The 20,654-nt window shown below is 46.1% G+C and overlaps 1 protein-coding gene across 1 annotated transcript in view; it reads right to left on the minus strand.

Annotated features, from left to right (window-relative positions):
* The window catches only part of LOC107565814 (mitogen-activated protein kinase kinase kinase kinase 4-like), a 55,870-nt gene extending 36,109 nt beyond the window's left edge, over window positions 1-19,761 (minus strand). Inside the window, exons 1-13 of the mRNA XM_016251093.1 lie at window positions 19,709-19,761; window positions 19,390-19,515; window positions 13,535-13,645; window positions 13,363-13,453; window positions 12,463-12,593; window positions 12,329-12,383; window positions 11,337-11,415; window positions 11,078-11,253; window positions 10,921-10,993; window positions 8,114-8,324; window positions 6,848-7,009; window positions 4,581-4,667; window positions 3,925-4,053 (exon numbers count right to left, since the gene is read on the minus strand). Of these exons, the coding sequence (XP_016106579.1) occupies window positions 3,925-4,053; window positions 4,581-4,667; window positions 6,848-7,009; window positions 8,114-8,324; window positions 10,921-10,993; window positions 11,078-11,253; window positions 11,337-11,415; window positions 12,329-12,383; window positions 12,463-12,593; window positions 13,363-13,453; window positions 13,535-13,645; window positions 19,390-19,515; window positions 19,709-19,723 (1,446 nt within the window). The 5' untranslated portion in view covers window positions 19,724-19,761. The remainder of the gene's footprint in view (window positions 1-3,924; window positions 4,054-4,580; window positions 4,668-6,847; window positions 7,010-8,113; window positions 8,325-10,920; window positions 10,994-11,077; window positions 11,254-11,336; window positions 11,416-12,328; window positions 12,384-12,462; window positions 12,594-13,362; window positions 13,454-13,534; window positions 13,646-19,389; window positions 19,516-19,708) is intronic.
* Between the last annotated feature and the right edge of the window lie 893 nt (window positions 19,762-20,654).

The following is a 20,654-nucleotide window of genomic DNA, read 5'->3' on the forward strand; positions in this document are numbered from 1 at the left end:
TGTAAGGCCTCTGCGAATATCGCACAAATGAACGATTGAATCTCCGCATTTTACCGGAAAAACTAAAGACTCTCCTGCCCAGCTATCTACAGTCGTAAAGAAGATCAATGATCAACAGGGCACCTAATTGTCTGGACCTGCTTCCGGTCAAGGCCTGGTCCTTATCCCTTAGGGGGATCTGAACTGCCTAAACCCTCACTCAAACTAGGATACAAACTATCTTTGTTTTACGGGCTTTCAGGGACCAGATGTGCAGTGTAACGTTGACCGGCTTCAGCATAAATAAACCAGCTAATAAACAACAGAACAAAGAACATGGTATCTGGAAATGTTCCAGCGACAGACTCGCCCGGACCCCATGACCGTTTAACGCATAAATTGATAATCCCGTCAACAAAAGAGACAATTTTATAGCTTCATGTCCGAGCGAGAAGAATGGCAGATCGACACTCGTGACATGGGCATGACCTCAGGACACCTCCCCTTTTCCCGCTGCATTCCGAAAAAGGGACGCATCCTTTTACTACTTTCAGAAAAGCACACGTTTCTCCTGTCACAGACAAAGGAGAGCCGGGCCTTTAAGGTCGGAGAAGATCTCCGCCTTTCAAGATGGGCTTGTCCAATGAGCAAAATGGAATTTCCGAGCGGGAGGTGGCAATTGCTGGAGGGTTTACGACCCTTTGTTCTCTAAGCATGGTAATTTGCAAATGGACTTAAATCGAAATTATTAACGATTCTCAGGGCCCTAATATATATTGCCTATGTACCACCATATAATATACACGCTTGTTTCGATCATAAGAAGGCAAATTCATAGATACTAAACAAGGTAAGATTACATATAGTGAAAAGGGAGGATCAGGAATGGGTCCTCTCACAAGCATACTAAAATAGTCTAAGAATATCACAGACAAAATACACAATGACAATAATATACTCAATGGCCTGAAGAAATATGTGTGTTCATTCAAATAACGGTTTTTCTATGAATTAACTAGAACACAGTCCATTTCTACTCTGCTTTTCCTTGGGACAAGAGTGGGCTATCCTTCTCACATTCCTGGGGGGTCATAAAACCAGTGATATCATGATTAGTTGTCATGGTGACCAGAGCGCCTGGTGTTCAGCAGACATCCTGGCATCCAGTTAATTGAGTGAGGGGACTGTGACGATTTGTTAACCTAATGAATAATTGATTTGTTAAATCAAATTAAAATTAGTGTGTCAGATTGGTCGAGACGCTACACCGCCTTGCAAGAAGTCGATTGGAAGATCGCGCCGTGGGACGGACGTGTGCCGCAGGTCAAAACCCTACTGCAACACAGATTCATAGTTGCTTCTCACTGTTTACTCTCTCGAGTGAAGGCTCTTTGCCACTTGCTCTCCCGAGTAAGGCCTTGTCGCCGTGTGGAGAGCACTCTAACTTGTGCTCACAGGCTGAACCATCAGGCGATCGACCATCTAAGAACTCAACTACTCCGTTGAAGCTTCGTAACTCTGCAGAACGCAAAGTCTTGCTAAAGCAGACTCTCTCAGACGAACTTCGAGGCTCCTCCGCAACCCGGCAACCCAACAATCCAACGAGGGCTCTCCCAAAAGGACGTCATCCAAACGTCATTCAGGCGTCAGATCAACAGCCAATCAGCAACGGAATCCCCATCCAGCAGCCACAAGGAATCATTCAGCTTTTCAGCTGTCACCCAAAACGCAAGTAAACAAACAAAATCTTATCTCTGCTGAACTGGTGCCGAGCTAATTTTAAGCAGTAAACATAAGCCAAATCTCTGCTTTGTGATTTTCTCAGGTTGCAAGTAAGAGAACTGTAGCGAATATCTTGCTAAAACTTTGGGCTTCCTCAGAACTCCGTTAACATCATTTTCATTCTTCAGAACTATATGTGTGTGTGTGTGTATGTGTATGTCTTAGCTTAGGTTAATGTAATTTAGAATAGCCAATAAATTTGTGTTTCATTTATAAAGAATCATTGTCTGGTGTCATATAATTTTAAAGTCAAACCTTGCCAAGATCACGTTACCTCGCTAGGAGCTTACAAATGATCATAATTGTATTGACCTGTGGCCAAGGAAAATACACATAGTCAGATTGTTAAAATACATGAACATTAACGTCTTGCTGGACCACCGTTGATAAGGTGTAAACTATTAAAATTTGAAATCAGTTCTAATCAGGTGGACTTCGAATTTTCAGATTCGAGTCCTTTCAAAACCTGAATGAATTAATAATAATTAATTCCCTAAGAAAAGTAATCAGACATTACATTGTATAACATCTCAATATTCTTCTGTTAAACATGCATTACTAGAGCTGTAATGCTGATGAAGTGGACTGATTCATTCATCAGTTGTTCCTCATTGAGATAATAACACCTGCAGCCATAGCATCAAACGCCTGGTGTAGTGTTTGGTGTCCAGCAGCAGTGTTTTTCTTTCAGCAGCTGTCCAGACGCCGCTTGGCTCTCATTGTTTCTATGTGTGCAGACGTTACAGCAGGTCCTGCAGAGTTTAGCTGCAGCCCTGATCAAACACAGCTGAAGCAGCTCATCACCAGAAGCTGTGTTTGATCAGGCTCGCTGCTACAGAAGTATAGTGTTATATCTGCAGAATTGCAGAGTTACACTGAGTGGCATTTTATCATATAACAGCTACTGAAACAGTGAGTACTTTGAGTGCAGTGAGTGTTTTTGTGGTAATTAAGTCATACATGTGACCCGCGCTGGCAAAATGAGTCAGAATGCTAAAATTTTCAAAAAGCGGTTATTTTTATTTCCATATTCTCCATTAAAATACCTTCAAAATGATATATGACTTGTTGGAATTGGACAAGAAATAAGCTACTCCCTTTAAAATCTTAAATGATTCCCTTTGAGCTAAATTATTATTGACCTGTTTACCTTACAGCCGTTTGAAGATGATAGAGTTTGTGCTTTCTAATAAAGAGTGTGTGAAAGAGAGAGAGAGTGTGTGTGTGTGTGTGTGTGGGGACTTAAACCTGAATACACACAGACTCATGGGGACTCGTGTCACGGTGGGGACCTAAATTGAGGTCCCCACGGGTAAACAAGCTTATAAATCACACAGAATGGAGTGTATTGAAAATCTGAAATAGCAGAAAGTCTCCTGTGAGGGGTAGGTTTAGGGGTAGTGTTGGTGTAGGGCAATAGAAAATACAGTCTGTACAGTATAAAAACCATTACGCCTATGGAGAGTCCCCAGTCCTGTGTGTGTGTGTGTGTGTGTTAGGGCTGTGCGATTAATCGAAATCGCGATTTGAGACGTTGCGATTTCCTAATCGCAAAGCCTGCGATATGGACGCGATATTACTTTGTTCCAGAGCATATGCATGATTTAAGCCTTGAGTGGCAGTCTTACTAACCAGTAGAGTGAGCGCACCTCCGTTCTCCCCAATCAGCACTGCTCTAGCCAACTGCGTAAACACCCACCATAAAAAAAAAAGAGTGGGATTATGGCGTCTACTGGGTCAGATCGATAGTTAGGCAAATTAAAACTAAAGAAAACCGTATGCAAGGTAAGCTTCGAAATGACAGACAACGAACAAAAAAGGTAATCTGCGAGAGCTGCGTCACAGCGCATATCAAAAGCTCCCTTCTAGGTTCTGTTTTCAGTACTGGAGAATAAAAGATACATTCTTAGATGTTTTTGTTAGTACGTGAACGCATACTGTGCTGCACATTATTGGCAATATTGAGCTGAAGCTTGACTTTGCACATTTAAAATCGCAAATCAAATTGCAATCGCAATATCCGAATCGCAAAATCGCAATTTTATATTTTCCCCCAAATCGCAGAGCCCTAGTGTGTGTGTGTGTGTGTGTGTGAGAGAGAGTGTGTGTGTGTGTGTGTGTGTGAGAGAGAGTGTGAGTGTGTGTGAGTGTGTGAGGGCTCACCTGCGGGTCACTGCTGCTGCTGCCGTTGGAGAAGGGCTCTGATGATCGCGGTGGCACGGCTGGAGGCTGCTTCTGCAGGACTGCGGTCTGAGGAGAGCCCTGCACGCTCCTGCGGTGACGCTCATCCACCTGCACACACACCAGCACAGAGTGACACACCAGTGCAGCTCTAAACACCTCACAACAAACACTCATGCTGCAGAGAGACACCGGCGCACAGCACAGACACCTCGATAATCTGAGCCAGAAATACTGCCATCCAGCTGTTTTAACAGATCAGTGCTTTCTAATAAAGAGAGCCAGTCTTTTTATGAATCACAAAGGAGCACGATTTCAGCTAAAAATATTCTATTTTCACAGTTCTACTGAAGAAACAGTCACCTGCATCTCGAATGGCCTGAGGATGAGAAAATTAACAGCACAATTACATTTTTGGCTGAACTATCCCTTTACTAAGAACTAAGCTGTTTTACTGTTCATAAACCGGTCACTTTTTACAGTAATGTTCACAAAAGTGCACCAGTTCTCTATTAATGTTAGTAAAGGGCTAACAAATCTGTGTGCTTCTGAATATTGATGACAGCTGCAGATACGCATGCCATCCTTTCAAACACAGAATACTGCTTTAACCCGAAATCAAGTCAGACGTCTCTCACCAGGAGCATGGCCTGCTCGTGAAGCAGCTGCTGCTGCAGGATCTCCAGGTGCCTCTGCTCCTCCTCCAGCTGCCGGCGGATGTACTCCTGTCACACACACACACACACACAGGTGAGCTCCAGCGCTCAGGCTGATGGACAGTGGGGATTGCACATATTTGACATGTGATCGTACAACTATCTCTCTTCTCTGTTTCCATTCAATAATGACTTATCACGCACAGCTCTGTAAACCAGTACATATATGTGACCCTGGACCACAAAACCAGTCTCTGAGTAGATCAGCTTTCCATTGATGTGTGGTTTGTTAGGATAGGACAATATTTGGCTGAGATACAACTATTTGAAAATCTGGAATCTGAGGGAGCAAAAAAATCTGAATATTGAGAAAATCATCTTTAAAGTTGTTCAAATGAAGTTCTTAGCAATGCATATTACTAATCAAAAATTAAGTTTTGATATATTTATGGTAGGAAACACACAAAATATCTTCATGGAACATGATCTTTACTTAATATCCTAATGATTTTTGGCGTAAAAGAGAAATGTATAATTGTGACCCATACAATGTATTGTTGGCTATTGCTACAAATATCCCCCAGCGACTTAACACTGCTTTTGTGCTCCGGGCTCACATATGAATCAATTAGCCCTACCAAGCTAGGGGATTTTTCCAAAAGGGTGTGTAAGGGGCAAAATGAACCAAACTGGCCCACCGTTTCCCTCCAGACGGGCCGCGAGTAGACACTCCTCAGCTCTGATGTCATCATTAGCTCCATTCGTTACTGTGCACTTTGTTTTATATAAAATTATGTTTTGAATGCAAAAGCATATCTGAACGTAAGACCTTTAGATATTTCTACAAAATACACATCATGCAGCTCTTAAAACTTTAAAGGGTTAGTTGACCCAAAAAATTAAAATCCTGTCATTAATTACTTATCCTCATGCCATTCCAAACCCGTAAGACCTTCATTCATCTTCAGAACACAAGTTAAGATATTATTGATAAAATCCGAGGTCTCCTAACAGAGTTCATGTTAACAAAAGCAACAGATAAGCGCTGCATTTTATTAATAAACAGCTAATGTCAAGATCAAAGACCGCAACAGGAGAGCGCTCGGCATCAGCACTGGAAAGATATGTTAGTCTCACTACTTCTAATGAAGATGATTGTGAGTTGAGCATCTGTAACTTACTTTCAGCTTCATTTGCATAAGTTAGTGTCGGCTTGCTGGAGATACTCAGCTACTCAACCGCGGCGAGGCGTGTTGCATTAGCGGTCATATCTGACTATAGCATGTCATATAGCCAATAAAACGCTCTCACACGTTTATTATTTTAATATTTTGGGAGGAGTAAAATTTGCATATGTGGTTTCAACAACCAGATGCATTTACACTGAAGTGGTTTGAGCGATCAGATTTATATCCGTCTTGAAAGAGTTTCGTGGAGCATTTACACCTGGTCTTTTCACCATCGGATAGTTATCCAATCAGAGAAAACGCATGAAGTGACCAGGTGTAAACAGGCCCATGTGACATCAGGGGTTCAACCATAATTTTATGAAACTTGTTGCACTGTTGTCTATGGAAAGTCAGAAAGCTCTTGGATTCATCAAATTATTTTAATTTGTGTTCCGAAGATGAACGAAAGGGGTGAGTACGACATGAGGGTAATTAATGACAATGATCATTTTTGTGTGAACATTTCCTTTAAGTAAAAGCGAAACACAATGTTTGGCTGAACACTAGTCTGTGGTGATGTAATGGTGCGGTGACTGTTGGGAACACAGCTCCTTCAGACAGCTGGCACACCTAAACCGATTACACTAGTCTTAAACACTTAGTCCTCTCATTTGTTTTCTTAAAGACTGGTCATAACTTCTTAAAGTCCATTAAAGATTCACATAGAAAAACTGCCTGGCAAGCTATTTGAATGTTTTTATGCAACTCAAGTTTTTTTTGAGGGGTGTTCATTATTACATCTAAAAATAAACCGAAGTTAGATATGGAATCGGCTGTAAATGTCTGCCTTTAGTATAACATTAGTGTAAGGTACCCACTGACAGCTTTAGTGTAGAGATTGAATATAATGTCAGAAATGCTGACATGTATTTGAAGTGTATGGAAGCAAACGGAAACTGAACTAATCCAGAGCGTGTGAATGAGACTGGGTTAGATTTGTGGAATCAGACCCAGCTGTAGTGCAGGAGCAGGTCTCTCAGATCACAGATCCATCACCCCCGAGGCGCTTCACTGCTTCACCTGCTCGCGGTCAGCCCTCCTCTTCTCCTCCTCTGCCCTTCGGCGCTCCTCCTCCTCTTTGCGCCTCCTCTCCATCTCCTCCAGGCGCCTCTTCTCCTCCTGCTCTCTCCTCCTCTGCTCTCGCTCCTGCTGCCTCCTCATCTCGCGCTCGCGTCTCTGTTGCTGCAGGACACGAGACGAACGCACAATCATTGCTGCTGTTTGCTTCTCACTGATCTTAGGCTGAACTCTGACATGTGCTGTAGTGTTTCAACATAAAAGAAAGAGGGTCGATACAGTTCCTTGTCATTCAGCAAACATGACAGCAGAGCTGTGAGATTGGTGAGGTTACGCACAGAACCGTGGCTGTAAACCCACAGAGAGAACACTGTTATTCCAGTTTTAATTCAACAAAAGAATGGCTTGTCATAGAAGTGACTGATTTTGCTTTCAAAACTGCACATTTGGTAGAGAGGTGAAGTATTCCGGCTACAGTATAGCATGCTCAGGTCGGATCAGTAGGTTCAGATTGTTAAAGACCTGTGACACACAAGTTTATGATCATGTGACCTCTGCTTTTTCAAGATGATTTGTGGATTGCACAGCCGAACACCGTGTCCTAACTACACGCGACGCCACAAGCGCCACAGAATCAATCAGATACCGCAGCCAATCAGAAGCGTGTGTGGGCGGAGCCTCTCTGGAAGCGCACCACACACTTGTTATGGAATACGCTCGTTGGTTCGCATCGAGTTCCCAGTTTTAACGTACATTTGCTTACATTTATTTTCAAGATCTGAGGTAAACTATGTTGTTGTTTTCAGTATGGCTATAAATGTCACGCAATATGATATTCAAACTCACATTAGACACGTTTAACTTTGAATAAAGCACATAATCTGTACCTGAGATGATCTACTGTCTACTAGTTTGTATGTTGTTGTTCCAGCCACGACAACGCGGAAATAGAACCCTTTTCTAGTTAGGACAAAAACTCAGATTAACATGGAAAAGATCGCGTGTAGTTAGGACACGTGTAAGAGCCAGTCGGAGATCTCTGTCTGACCTTTCCTTTGCTATGGCATGTTCAGCGTGTGTCGATGGAGGATCAGACGCATTTGTGCAGATTAGACATATTCTGTGATGTTACAAACTGGTGACTTGTATGGTTGAGTAATCAGCAGTGTCTGGCACTGATCACGTTTGCCATCTCAGTCAAAACAAGGCATTCTAGTGGTGTATATAGTTGTTCCCGGAAGCACAGGATGAGTGTGGTTTCTCACAGACCTCCTCCAGACGCCTCCTCTGCTCCTTCTGCTGCTCGATGCGCTTCTGTCGCTCGGCCAGCAGCTGCCGCTTGTACTCCTCCTGCTCGCGGAGCTGCTGCTCCTGGAGGAGCTGCTGGCGTCTCAGGGCCTCCGAGCGCTCCTTATTCTCCTGCTGCAGACGGATGAAGTCCCGCCGCAGAGTCGACTCGCCCGGCACGTTCACGATAGAGCTGCCACACACACAGTTACATACGGTTCACCTTTCAAGGGGTCATGCACTGACAAACCAAAATTCCATTGATCCTTTGACATATAAGAGGTCATTGTACTATAAAAACATCCTCTAGCATTCTCGTTAGTCTAAAACAGCTTATATTAAAGCCAGTCTGCCAAAACGACAGCTTGGAATGTTCTACTCTGTGATGTAACAGTGTGGATAAGCACCGCTTCTGCAGAATATCAACGCCTGATTCTACACCCCTGCCTGTTTAGCCCCCCCCCCCGATTCTACATCCCTGCCTGTTTAGCCCCCCCCCCCGATTCTACATCCCTGCCTGTTTAGCCCCCCCCCCCGATTCTACATCCCTGCCTGTTTAGCCCCCCCCCCCGATTCTACATCCCTGCCTGTTTAGCCCCCCCCCCCGATTCTACATCCCTGCCTGTTTAGCCCCCCCCCCCGATTCTACATCCCTGCCTGTTTAGCCCCCCCCCCCGATTCTACATCCCTGCCTGTTTAGCCCCCCCCCCCGATTCTACATCCCTGCCTGTTTAGCCCCCCCCCCCGATTCTACATCCCTGCCTGTTTAGCCCCCCCCCCCGATTCTACATCCCTGCCTGTTTAGCCCCCCCCCCCGATTCTACATCCCTGCCTGTTTAGCCCCCCCCCCCGATTCTACATCCCTGCCTGTTTAGCCCCCCCCCCCGATTCTACATCCCTGCCTGTTTAGCCCCCCCCCCCGATTCTACATCCCTGCCTGTTTAGCCCCCCCCCCCGATTCTACATCCCTGCCTGTTTAGCCCCCCCCCCCGATTCTACATCCCTGCCTGTTTAGCCCCCCCCCCCGATTCTACATCCCTGCCTGTTTAGCCCCCCCCCCCGATTCTACATCCCTGCCTGTTTAGCCCCCCCCCCCGATTCTACATCCCTGCCTGTTTAGCCCCCCCCCCCGATTCTACATCCCTGCCTGTTTAGCCCCCCCCCCCGATTCTACATCCCTGCCTGTTTAGCCCCCCCCCCCGATTCTACATCCCTGCCTGTTTAGCCCCCCCCCCCGATTCTACATCCCTGCCTGTTTAGCCCCCCCCCCCGATTCTACATCCCTGCCTGTTTAGCCCCCCCCCCCGATTCTACATCCCTGCCTGTTTAGCCCCGCCCACCGATTCTACATCACTGCCTGTTTAGCCCTGTTTTTTGGAATGTTCTACTCTGTGATGTAACAGTGTGGATAAGCACCGCTTCTGCAGAATATCAACGCCTGATTCTACACCCCTGCCTGTTTAGCCCCCGCCCACCGATTCTACACCACTGCCTGTTTAGCCCCCGCCCAACGATTCTACATCCCTGCCTGTTTAGCCCCCGCCCTAGCCCCCGCCCACCGATTCTACAGCACTGCCTGTTTAGCCCCCGCCCCCCGATTCTACATCCCTGCCTGTTTAGCCCCGCCCACCAATTCTAGAGCACTAGCGTGGATTTGTTTACCAAGGGTGTGCATTATTTTCTAATAATTCAACGGACCGAAGTCAATCATTCTGCTTATACTACAGTTGCCACACCTCAAGACATCGATCAGATGATATATTTCAAGGCATTTGCCCAGTTTTTGTACTTAAAACACTATCGTGAGTAGGATTAATTTCTTCCGCATCTCAAGCAACACCTCTTAATAACGGAGACTTGAGCTGTTGATAGCAGATTAATGCAGTTAATAACTTAGTAATCAGAGAGAGAGAGAGAGGGAGCGTGTGAGGGAGAGAGAGCATGTGCTTTCCATACATAATAATATGTAATCTTGTGGCAAAAACATGGAAATGATCAGTTGTTTTTATCCTATTGTTTACTATATTTATTTGTTTGGCCAGTGTCGTTGTGGGTTTTGGTTCTTCTGCTGTTTTTGGCTGTAAGGACCTTTGAAATAACTCAAATAATTTGGCGAAGTGATAATGGTCATGTAATGCGGTCAAGAGCTGCCTGGAACTACGTTCGCCGTGCGTTTCCCTGAAAATAACTGCACACCTCTGAACATTCATCAGCCAATCAGATTCAAGCATTCCACGACCCCCTAGTATAAGCGTTTGAACCTAAATCACATCAGCGTCCATCTGTGAAGGATGAAGGCTGTCAAACACACACAACTATTGGCCAATCACAGCAGTGGTGTTTACTTCAGTCTACAATCCTCCACAGCTATTCAAACAGAGCGTTCTGATGAGGGGGTCAGAAACAGCACAGAAAATAGCTTATGTTGTATTTTCTTAGAGAGAGAGACAGACAGATAGAGGTGTGAGGAAGAGAGACCTGTGAGTCTCAGAAACTAAATAAGGTTTGTCCAAGAAGCTGCTAGATTTGTCACTAGGTGCTCTTTTGGAAAAAAAAGTTGCTAAAGGTGTATGAAAAGTGGCTAAATCTAGTGACAAAGTTGTTAAGTTGGCGACACTGCATCTCTATTTCTCCAACTACGGGCGAGGCCACGGGTCAAACAGAGAATGTGCGCTGCATTAATAAGATTAGTGCTGTTAAAAAGAATTTGCGTTATTAACGTGTTAACTTTGACAGCCCTACAATGAGGACAAACACTTGTGATTTGATGTAGTGTGTGTGTGAGATACCTGGGCTCTCCCTCCTGCTCCTGAGCCTCCTCCTCCTCTTCCTCACTGCCGCTGTACTCGTACTCGGTCTCGTCTGCGGTCAGAGCACAAGCACGTCATTGACTCATAAACCCACAAGCGCTGTCGGTGTCATCGGCCTGCAGCAGAGCGGCCGTACCTTTCTCTCCGCGCTTCTTGCGGCAGCGGTCCAGGTGGTCTTTGAGCTGGATGCGCACCTGCCGCTCGTTGGGCTGGTCTCTGATGAAGGGGTGCTTCAGCAGCTGATCGGTGGGCGGCCGCTGCGTGTAGTTCTTCACCAGACAGCCCTCGATGAAGCTGAAGAACTTCTTAGACCTGTGAAGCACAGCAGAGCGAGTCCTCAGCCCTGACCTTTCACCCTCCACAGTAACTGCACCGCAGCAGATGAAGCTACTGACCATTTCTTGGACTTGAGTCTGGGCGGAGGATTTCTGGGTATGAGAAAGAGCGCTCGCATGGGATGCATATCGCACAATGCTGCAAAACACCAACACACACACTCATCAAACACAAGCGTCAACCCAGCACAGGGTATAATGACATCCAGTATACTCGAGCTTCAACACGAGAGAGACGGAGTAATGACACGTCACAATACTTCTACTGTGCTTTAAAGAGGTCATGACATGAGAAACCAACTTTACCTTCATCTTTTGACAGAAGAGGTCTTTGGATGCTTAATACATCCTGCAAGATTCATAACTTAAAATGTCCTCATCGTCAATAAAAAAAACATGTAATAACCCTCAGAATACGACTCGTTTTGGATCCGAGGGACAAGGTGATGTCAGCTGGGTGCAATCGTTTGCATAAACACGCCTCCTCAGCAAGACATCGACCAATAGTCTTCTTGTCGCCATAGGCCCTGCCCACTGGCATTCAGTCGCTAACGGCTGACACTTGATCACGCTGAACGAGAGTGTCGTGTCAAAAGCAAATAGAAATGACAATCACTGCGCTATCTTGTCTACACTGGATACAGTACACAGATAGTGAGGGGCGTTGATACGGTTTCCTATGCAGTGATGTTAGCCAATCACAACAGCGGCTGATTACTGACGAGCCTTAAAGTACACGCCCCTTAAAACAGGTCGGTTCAGACAGAGGGTTGAAAATAATCCTTTTCCCACATATGTATTTGTTATTTTGTGCAAAACAACTTTAATAGCATTATAAGTAAACCTCAAGGAACATATTAAAATAATTTAAAAAAATCCATGCCATGACCTCTTTAGCAGTTCTCTTTCATAATAAGGGTTTGTGTTTTCAATTTTCATCTTTAAATGTATTGATTTGCTGTAAAATGTACTAATGGTGGCACATAAGCTATTGTATGTCAGGAGAGTGTAAGAGAGCAGCAGCAGTGAAGGTGTGTGAGGACAGTACTCACGAGGAGCGCCCTCGGCCATCTCTATGGCAGTGATCCCACAGGACCACAGGTCGCTCTGAAACACAGCACAGCACAGCCGTCAGTCCCTGCGCTCTGGGCCTAGCACACACCAGCTCTGAGTATGCAGCTCTTACCCTGTAGTCGTACGTGGCGTCTGGGTTCTCGTCGCAGGCGATGACCTCGGGAGCCATCCAGTACGGCGTCCCGATGAAGGTGTTTCTGCGGCCCACGGTTCGATCCAGCTGAGCGCTGACGCCGAAGTCCACTGCGGAGCAACGAGAGAGAGCTCCTGAAACACTGCTGACAAACACCTGCTCCATCACCACGGTCTGCCTCAGACCTCAGCGGGAACACTTCGTCACTGATAAATGTGCGCTCAGTCTGCACTCTTTCACTTGTGTGCTGCCCTCCAAAAATAACTGAATATTATAGATGTGACATTATGATTTTCAGTATTAGCGCTGGTTGGACACTAGGTGGTGCTATGGGCTCATTTCATTAAACACTTTCCAACTAAACCATAAAATGAAACAAACAAAAGGAAATGACAGCATTATTATTGGATGAGTTCAGCACAAAGTGAACCACACAGAACTGAGTGCACATCTGGACTTCTTATTCTCGATATATAGTGATGAGCTCAGCTGCAGGATATTCCATCTCTCCATCAGAAGCATACACTGACGTTTATTACCACAACAAGCGCTAGTGTGTCCGTGTTCACGCTGAATACACACATGAGAGGAGGCTGGCACTGATGCAAGAGAGCAGTTTAACCCGACGCTCCCCCCTTTAAACCTTTCACACCGGGATCATTATTACTCTACACTGTGGCCAAACACTGCTCAGCAGGATTAGATGTGGTCTGTCAGAGATTTCCCTGACTGAGAACAGAAAACAAATCCTAGAAGCAGTAAGTGTTTTCCTGATGATTCTGTTGAAGGAAGAGTATTGTGTTCTTGTCTGACAGCAGGATCTCCAGCAGGAGCCTGTGACAGGAGCTCAAAGCACGGAGACCTGTGTTAACGCCTCACCTAGCTTGACCTCGGCATTCTCCGTCAGAAGCACGTTCTGGCCCTTGATGTCTCTGTGGATGACGTGATGAGCGTGCAGGTGAGCCAAACCCTGCCGAGAGAAAGCACACAGGTGTGTGAGAGACAGCACACCTCCGCTGCGGCATCAGTGTGTGTGAGCCTGGCTTCATACCCTGAGGATTTCTCTGGAGATGTATGCGATCCAGTCTTCCTTCAGGGAATTCCCTTTAGTGTTCTTCACAAGATCTGTGATCGAACCGGCTCCACAAAACTCCATCACCAGCTGCAAGAGAGACACACTGCTTTACTGGACACACACACACACGCATATATATAGACGTACACACACACACACACACACACATAGATGTATACATACAGACACACACACACACACACACATAGATGTATACAGACACACACACACACACACACACACACACACACAGAAGAATAGACACACACATACACACACACACACAGATGTATACACACAGACACCCACACACACATAGATTTATACAGACACACACACACACACACACAGATGTATACACACACACACACACACACACACACACATAGATGTATACAGATACACACACACCCACACACACATACATATAGACGTACACACACACACACATATAGTTATATACAGACACACACACACACACACACACACACAGATGTATACACACAGACACCCACACACACATAGATGTATACACACAGACACCCACACACAGAAGTATACAGACACACAAATACACACACACACAGAAGTATACAGACACACACATATAGAAGTATACACACAGACACCCACACACACATAGATGTATACACACAGACACCCACACACAGAAGTATACAGACACACAAATACACACACACACAGAAGTATACAGACACACACATATAGAAGTATACACACAGACACCCACACACACATAGATGTATACAGACACACACACACACACACACACACACAGATGTATACACACAGACACCCACACACACATAGATGTATACACACAGACACCCACACACAGAAGTATACAACACACACACACACACACACACACAGATGTATACAGACAAACACACACACACAATGTATAGACACACACACACACACAGATGTAGACACACACGCACATATAGATGTATAAAGACACACACACAGATGTATACACACAGACACCCACACATAGATGTATACAGACACACACATACACACAGAAGTATACAGACACACACACAGATGTATACACACAGACACCCCCACACACACACACACACACACACACATATAGATGTATACAGACACACACACAGATGTATACAGAGACACACACACACACAAATGTATACAGACACACACACAATATATAGACACACACACATAGATGTATAGACACAAACACACACACACACAGATGTAGACACACACACACGCATACAGACAGAAGTATAGACACACACACAAACACACAGATGTATAGACACACACACACACACACACACAGAGATGTATACAGACACACGCACACACAGACACAGATGTATACAGACACTCACACAGAAGTATACACACACACACACATAGATGTATACAGATACACACACACACCCACACACACATACATATAGACGTACACACACACACATATAGATGTATACAGACACACACACAGATGTATACACACAGACACCCACACACACATAGATGTATACACACAGACACCCACACACACATAGATGTATACACACAGACACCCACACACACATAGATGTATACACACAGACACCCACACACACATAGATGTATACACACAGACACCCACACACACATAGATGTATACACACAGACACCCACACACACATAGATGTATACACACAGACACCCACACACACATAGATGTATACACACAGACACCCACACACAGAAGTATAGACACACAAATACACACACACACAGAAGTATACAGACACATACACACACACATAGATGTATACACACAGACACCCACACACAGAAGTATAGACACACAAATACACACACACACAGAAGTATACAGACACACACATGTATACACACAGACACCCACACACACATAGATGTATACAGACATGTATACACACAGACACCCACACATAGATGTATACAGACACACACACAGATGTATACACACAGACACCCACACATAGATGTATACAGACACACACACAGATGTATACACACAGACACCCACACACACATAGATTTATACAGACACACACACACACACACACAGATGTATACACACACACACACACACATAGATGTATACAGATACACACACACCCACACACACACATATACATATAGACGTACACACACACACACACAGATGTATACAGACACACACACACACACAGATGTATACAGACAAACACACACACAATGTATAGACACACACACACACACACAGATGTAGACACACACGCACATATAGATGTATACAGACACTCACACAGAAGTATACACACACACACACACAGATGTCTACGGATACAGAACATGGATCTGAAGACGATCAGTTCTCAGCACACAGTGTGAAATACAGCTCTCATCTTGACACTGACGGTAATAAAGCACAAACCGACTCTCTCTGAACATCACATGCACAGGGGAGTGGTGTGTGGGGCAAGTCGTCTCAGGAAATATCATGGTCTCGTTCTCCAGACCATATGAACGTGTGACCTTCCGAGCATAACTGAAGCAGTCCTGCAGAAATCCACTGAGAACACATTAAGATCCTGTGTTTCACCGGACTGACTGAAACAGACCTCTTTTTGATTGGTCATTAACAAACCATCAGCACTCCTCCAGGTCTCTTCTTCTTTTCTTCAGATTGCAGTAAAGCACCTGTTTTGACACGTTTTATCTTCCCTAAAGTACAGGAATGAAGAGCTTTACATGCAGGCAATGGCTGTAGATGCAAGGAAAGTCAACTTGATATCAGTCTCAAGGCTGAAAGCTCACGTCTGTCTCGTGTGATGTTTATAATGTGTTTTAACATTAAACAATAAAAACAACATAAAACTGTTTTCACATCACCTACTACATGCTATCTGATCAACTGTTCAGTGCCTCGTGATTGTTGTGTTTAGTTTGGTGTTTTTAGTGCACTTCCCGTTGAGGTTGTAAGTGTGAGCACACTAGTTTATGCTCCTGATGTCAGGGTGTCTGCTATGCAGGAGCGAAGGACACAGAGGCAGGAGATTCATGAATAACAGTCTTTAATTATCCAAATAAGGGGGAACACCGGGCAGGCAGGAACACACATGCAGCACATAGCATTGACATTTAAAACTGGACAAGGGAACATAGCACAAACCACACTTTAAATACAGGATGAAACGAGGGTAATTGACAAGACACACCTGAATCAAATGAACACAATCAACGAGAGACAGAAAAACTGGGTCACTGAGAGCACATGGGGAGGAAAACATACACACAGACAGTCCAGGAGCATGACAGTTCGCCCCCCTCCCGGAGCACAACAGAACAACAAAGGGAGGGACAGGTGGGAACTTAGGAGGAGGCTCGGGTGGTGGACAGAAACCCAGGAGGAGGACGGCCAACAGAGTCCAGGGAGGAGACAACGGAGGGAGGAGCCAGGGTGGAGACAGGAGGGACTTGGAGCAGGCAGAGCCAGGCAGTACCCAGGCCACAGCCATGAAGACGACCCACGGTGGAGCCATGGTGGAGTAGGGGCTGACGACTCCAGGGGACCGACCAACTGCGGCGGAGCAAGTGGAGCAGTCCGAGGCAGAGATGGAGAGCCGATGAGCCAGGGCGACGGGGAGGATCGGAGGGCCAAGGTGGAGCAGATGGCTCAAGCGACCGAGGAGATGGTCTTCACTGCAGAACACAAAATCCAGGGGGCGTGGTTGGATCCAGATCCAACTCCTCCCACCTTACATATACCTAAACCTACCTGTCTCCACCCCTTGATCCCTAAACCCACCCATCTCCATCCCTAAACCTACCCAACTTCACCCCTAAACCTACCAATCTCCACCCCCTAGATGTGGATCCAACCACGCCCCCTGGATCTTGTGTTCTGCAGTGAGGGGCTACTGGCGACCAAGGCGGAGGCGGGGATCTGGAAGGCCGCGGTGGAGCCGGAGCGACAGAGGACCGAGGAGGAGCCGAAGGGAAGGAGGAGCCTGACAGAGCCGGAGGAGTGGAGTCCCGAGGCAACGGATGGTCGACGACAGACCAAGGCAGAGCCGGAGGTACGAGGGAGCCCGGCGGAGAGGAGGGAGCTAAGAGCCATGGTGGAGCCACTGGGTGGACAGGCCGAGGCGGAGGCAAGGGATTCTCCAGCCACACCGACGATGGAGACTGGCAGACACGCGGTACTCGCACCGAACAGATGGTGGGCTGAGGGTGAGCAGAGGGGCTGCCAGACGACAGCGGTGGAGGAGGCAGGAGCGGGCAGGTGGGTGGCTATCCGTGAGCCCCCGGGCCGATGTGCACTGCCCACACACACCAAATCGCGACTCCCATACCGGGAGCGTGTAAGACAGGGGAACAACAGGGCTAACAGACAGTTCAGGGCAGACTGGTAAGTCCGAGGAAGGTGGGAGGAAAATGGGCATGTCTGCATATATATCTGCCTTCCAGTATATTAAGTCCCCTTCAAAGTCCAGCAGTCCCAGATACACAATAAGCTCACCCTCAGCCATGGTGCAGTGGGCAGAGCTCCTCTCCGCACTCTCGCTGTCCACGGCCTTCTCCCTCGTGGCGAGCAATGTAGCTGGCTCTCACACCTGGTCTGATGTCACTTGAAGCTCGGGCTCCGCGGCGATCCTCAGCTCTGTCGTTCCGTGTGGCGGGCTCGGGCTTTGGCTCTGTGCAGCAAGGTGATGGTGGGCTGGGCTCTGAGTCTGGCTGTGCTCTGGATTGGGGGCCGGATGCTCTCCAGACACCGGATGATCAACGGGGCGATGGTAATTTGCCCCGATCCAGAAAAGTGAGTTCAGCGCTGCGTCGTCGAATGCAGTTAAAACGGCGAGTTGGCTGAACTTAACCACATACTCCAAGATGGGCAGGTCCTTACAGGCTAGGACTGTGAATTTAGCGACGAGGGGATCCATTGGGGGGGAAAAAACTAAACACGAAAACAAACGGAGGGGAACACGCAATATACTTCTTTTTGTTGGTCCAGTGTTCTGTCAGGGTGTCTGCTGTGCAGGAGTGAAGGACACGGAGACGCAGGAGATTCATGAATAACAGTCTTTAAATTATCCAAATAGGGGGCAGGCAGGAACACCACACGCAGCACATAGCATTGATGTTTAACACTGGACAAGGGAACATAGGGCAAACCACACTTTAAATACAGGACAAAACGAGGGTAATAGAAAAGACACACCTGAATCAAATGAACAATCAACGAGAGACAGAAACACTGGGTCACTGAGAGCACATGGGGAGGAAAACATACACACAGGCAGTCCAGAAGCATGACACCTGAAGGGCTCAGACACACCTGATGTTATTGTTCAGTTTGACTCATTAATGAAGACTGTGGTGCATCCGCTCTGAATCACACACACATGGGATCGGTGTGTATTGTTGTCAGTGGATGAACTCTGCTCAGATCTTCAGCTCCAGATTTTTTTCTCTTAATGACTGAAACATGTTACATTACACTCATTACACTTGAAATCTACGTGCTGTTGTTTAATTAAGTTTGTTGTCATTAATATTTCCAAAGGCGTGTGGTATCAGAAATCATTAGTCCCAGTGAGGACGGTGAGGTCCGAGACGGTCACTAGAGTGAACAGTGCTGTTTGAGTAGAATCTGATCTAGTTAGTATTTAACATGAACACAGATGAAACCCTTGTTGACCTGTGGGTCAGACATAGACAAATTAGACTGAGAGCGGATATCAGGTGAAATGTGAGGCAGGAGGAGGTTCCTGAGGAGTGTGTGTGAGTGTGTGTGTGTGTGTGAGACTGACCCACAGCTGGTCGTCGTGTCCTGGAGGACTCTTCTTGATGAAGGCGCCGTAATACGTGGCGATGTTTCTATGATGAGAGTATTTCTTCAGCATGTTAATCTCCAGCTTAATCTCCTCTTCTTCATCCTGAGCACACACACACACACACAGCAGGAGTTTGTCTGAGTACAGATGTGCAGTACTTGAGCTCAGTGCTCCTCCTGTTGTTTATGGATTCATACACTACCTTTCTTGACCATTTCATAATACTGTTTGATTCATTGGTTTTGTTGAACACACTGATGTGAAAAGCGTGGCTCTGTGAGCTATGTACACTTACTTCAGTCACGTCCATGACTTTGATGGCCGCCAGCTGCCCGGTTTTGACATGTCGACCCTGATCAGAGAAACAGAGCAAATCAGTTAGAGAAAAGAACACGATACGCACGCTAATGCATCTGTGTGCAGCTACATGAGCGTTAGCATGGATGACAGCAGGGTCAATGACGTTGAATGTGAACGGACGAGAGTTCCTTCACTGTGAACAGCACTGATCCTGACAGCTGAGGGAGCGTCTCGAGGACAGACTCTCGACTCTGACCTCGTGTGCTTCAGACACAGAGAAACTCACAAACAGCAGACCGCTTCGGTGTGTTCTGATCAGCGGCTCAGGCTGCTCTGCTCAAACGAAATGAATAGCTTCAACCAGAAGAGATAACGTTAAGAATATCTCACATCTGAGTCCATGAGATGGAGGAAAGAACGAGAAATATAACAAACAGCAGCAGCAGCACAAAACTAACTGACGCTAATGGAAGAACAATCACAAATTCACAGGACTGTGCGTTACTTCTCAACAACTCAACAGCCCATCATCAATTTTCTTGTCCTTTTCTGCAGGTTTTACACAAACCTTTATGTCTATTTGGCTTTCACAATTTCAGCTGTTCTCTTACCTGTGTTTCTGCTGTAAATAATGAGCAGTGAGGTTAAACTACATCAGATCTGAACTGATATACAGCAGAAATTGATGAGTTTCACGGTTATTTCCCTCTTTATTACTGTTTGCTGCTTTGAAAGGATCTGTATTGTATAAAGTTCTCTATAAATGACTATAACTTGTCCTGATGATGACGGGGTGTGTTAGCTGCTAAACTAGCATCGACTCATCATAACAGGCTGATTTCTTCAGAAGACTCGGCTCTGCTCGTCAAACTACAGACAGAATCAAGTTGCTCAGGTTTATCATCCTCTGCCATGACAAATCCACCGGCTGTGGCATTTCA

The sequence above is a fragment of the Sinocyclocheilus grahami genome, unplaced genomic scaffold (assembly GCF_001515645.1).
Source record: "Sinocyclocheilus grahami isolate Dianchi unplaced genomic scaffold, SAMN03320097.WGS_v1.1 scaffold1028.1, whole genome shotgun sequence".
NCBI lineage: Eukaryota > Metazoa > Chordata > Actinopteri > Cypriniformes > Cyprinidae > Sinocyclocheilus > Sinocyclocheilus grahami.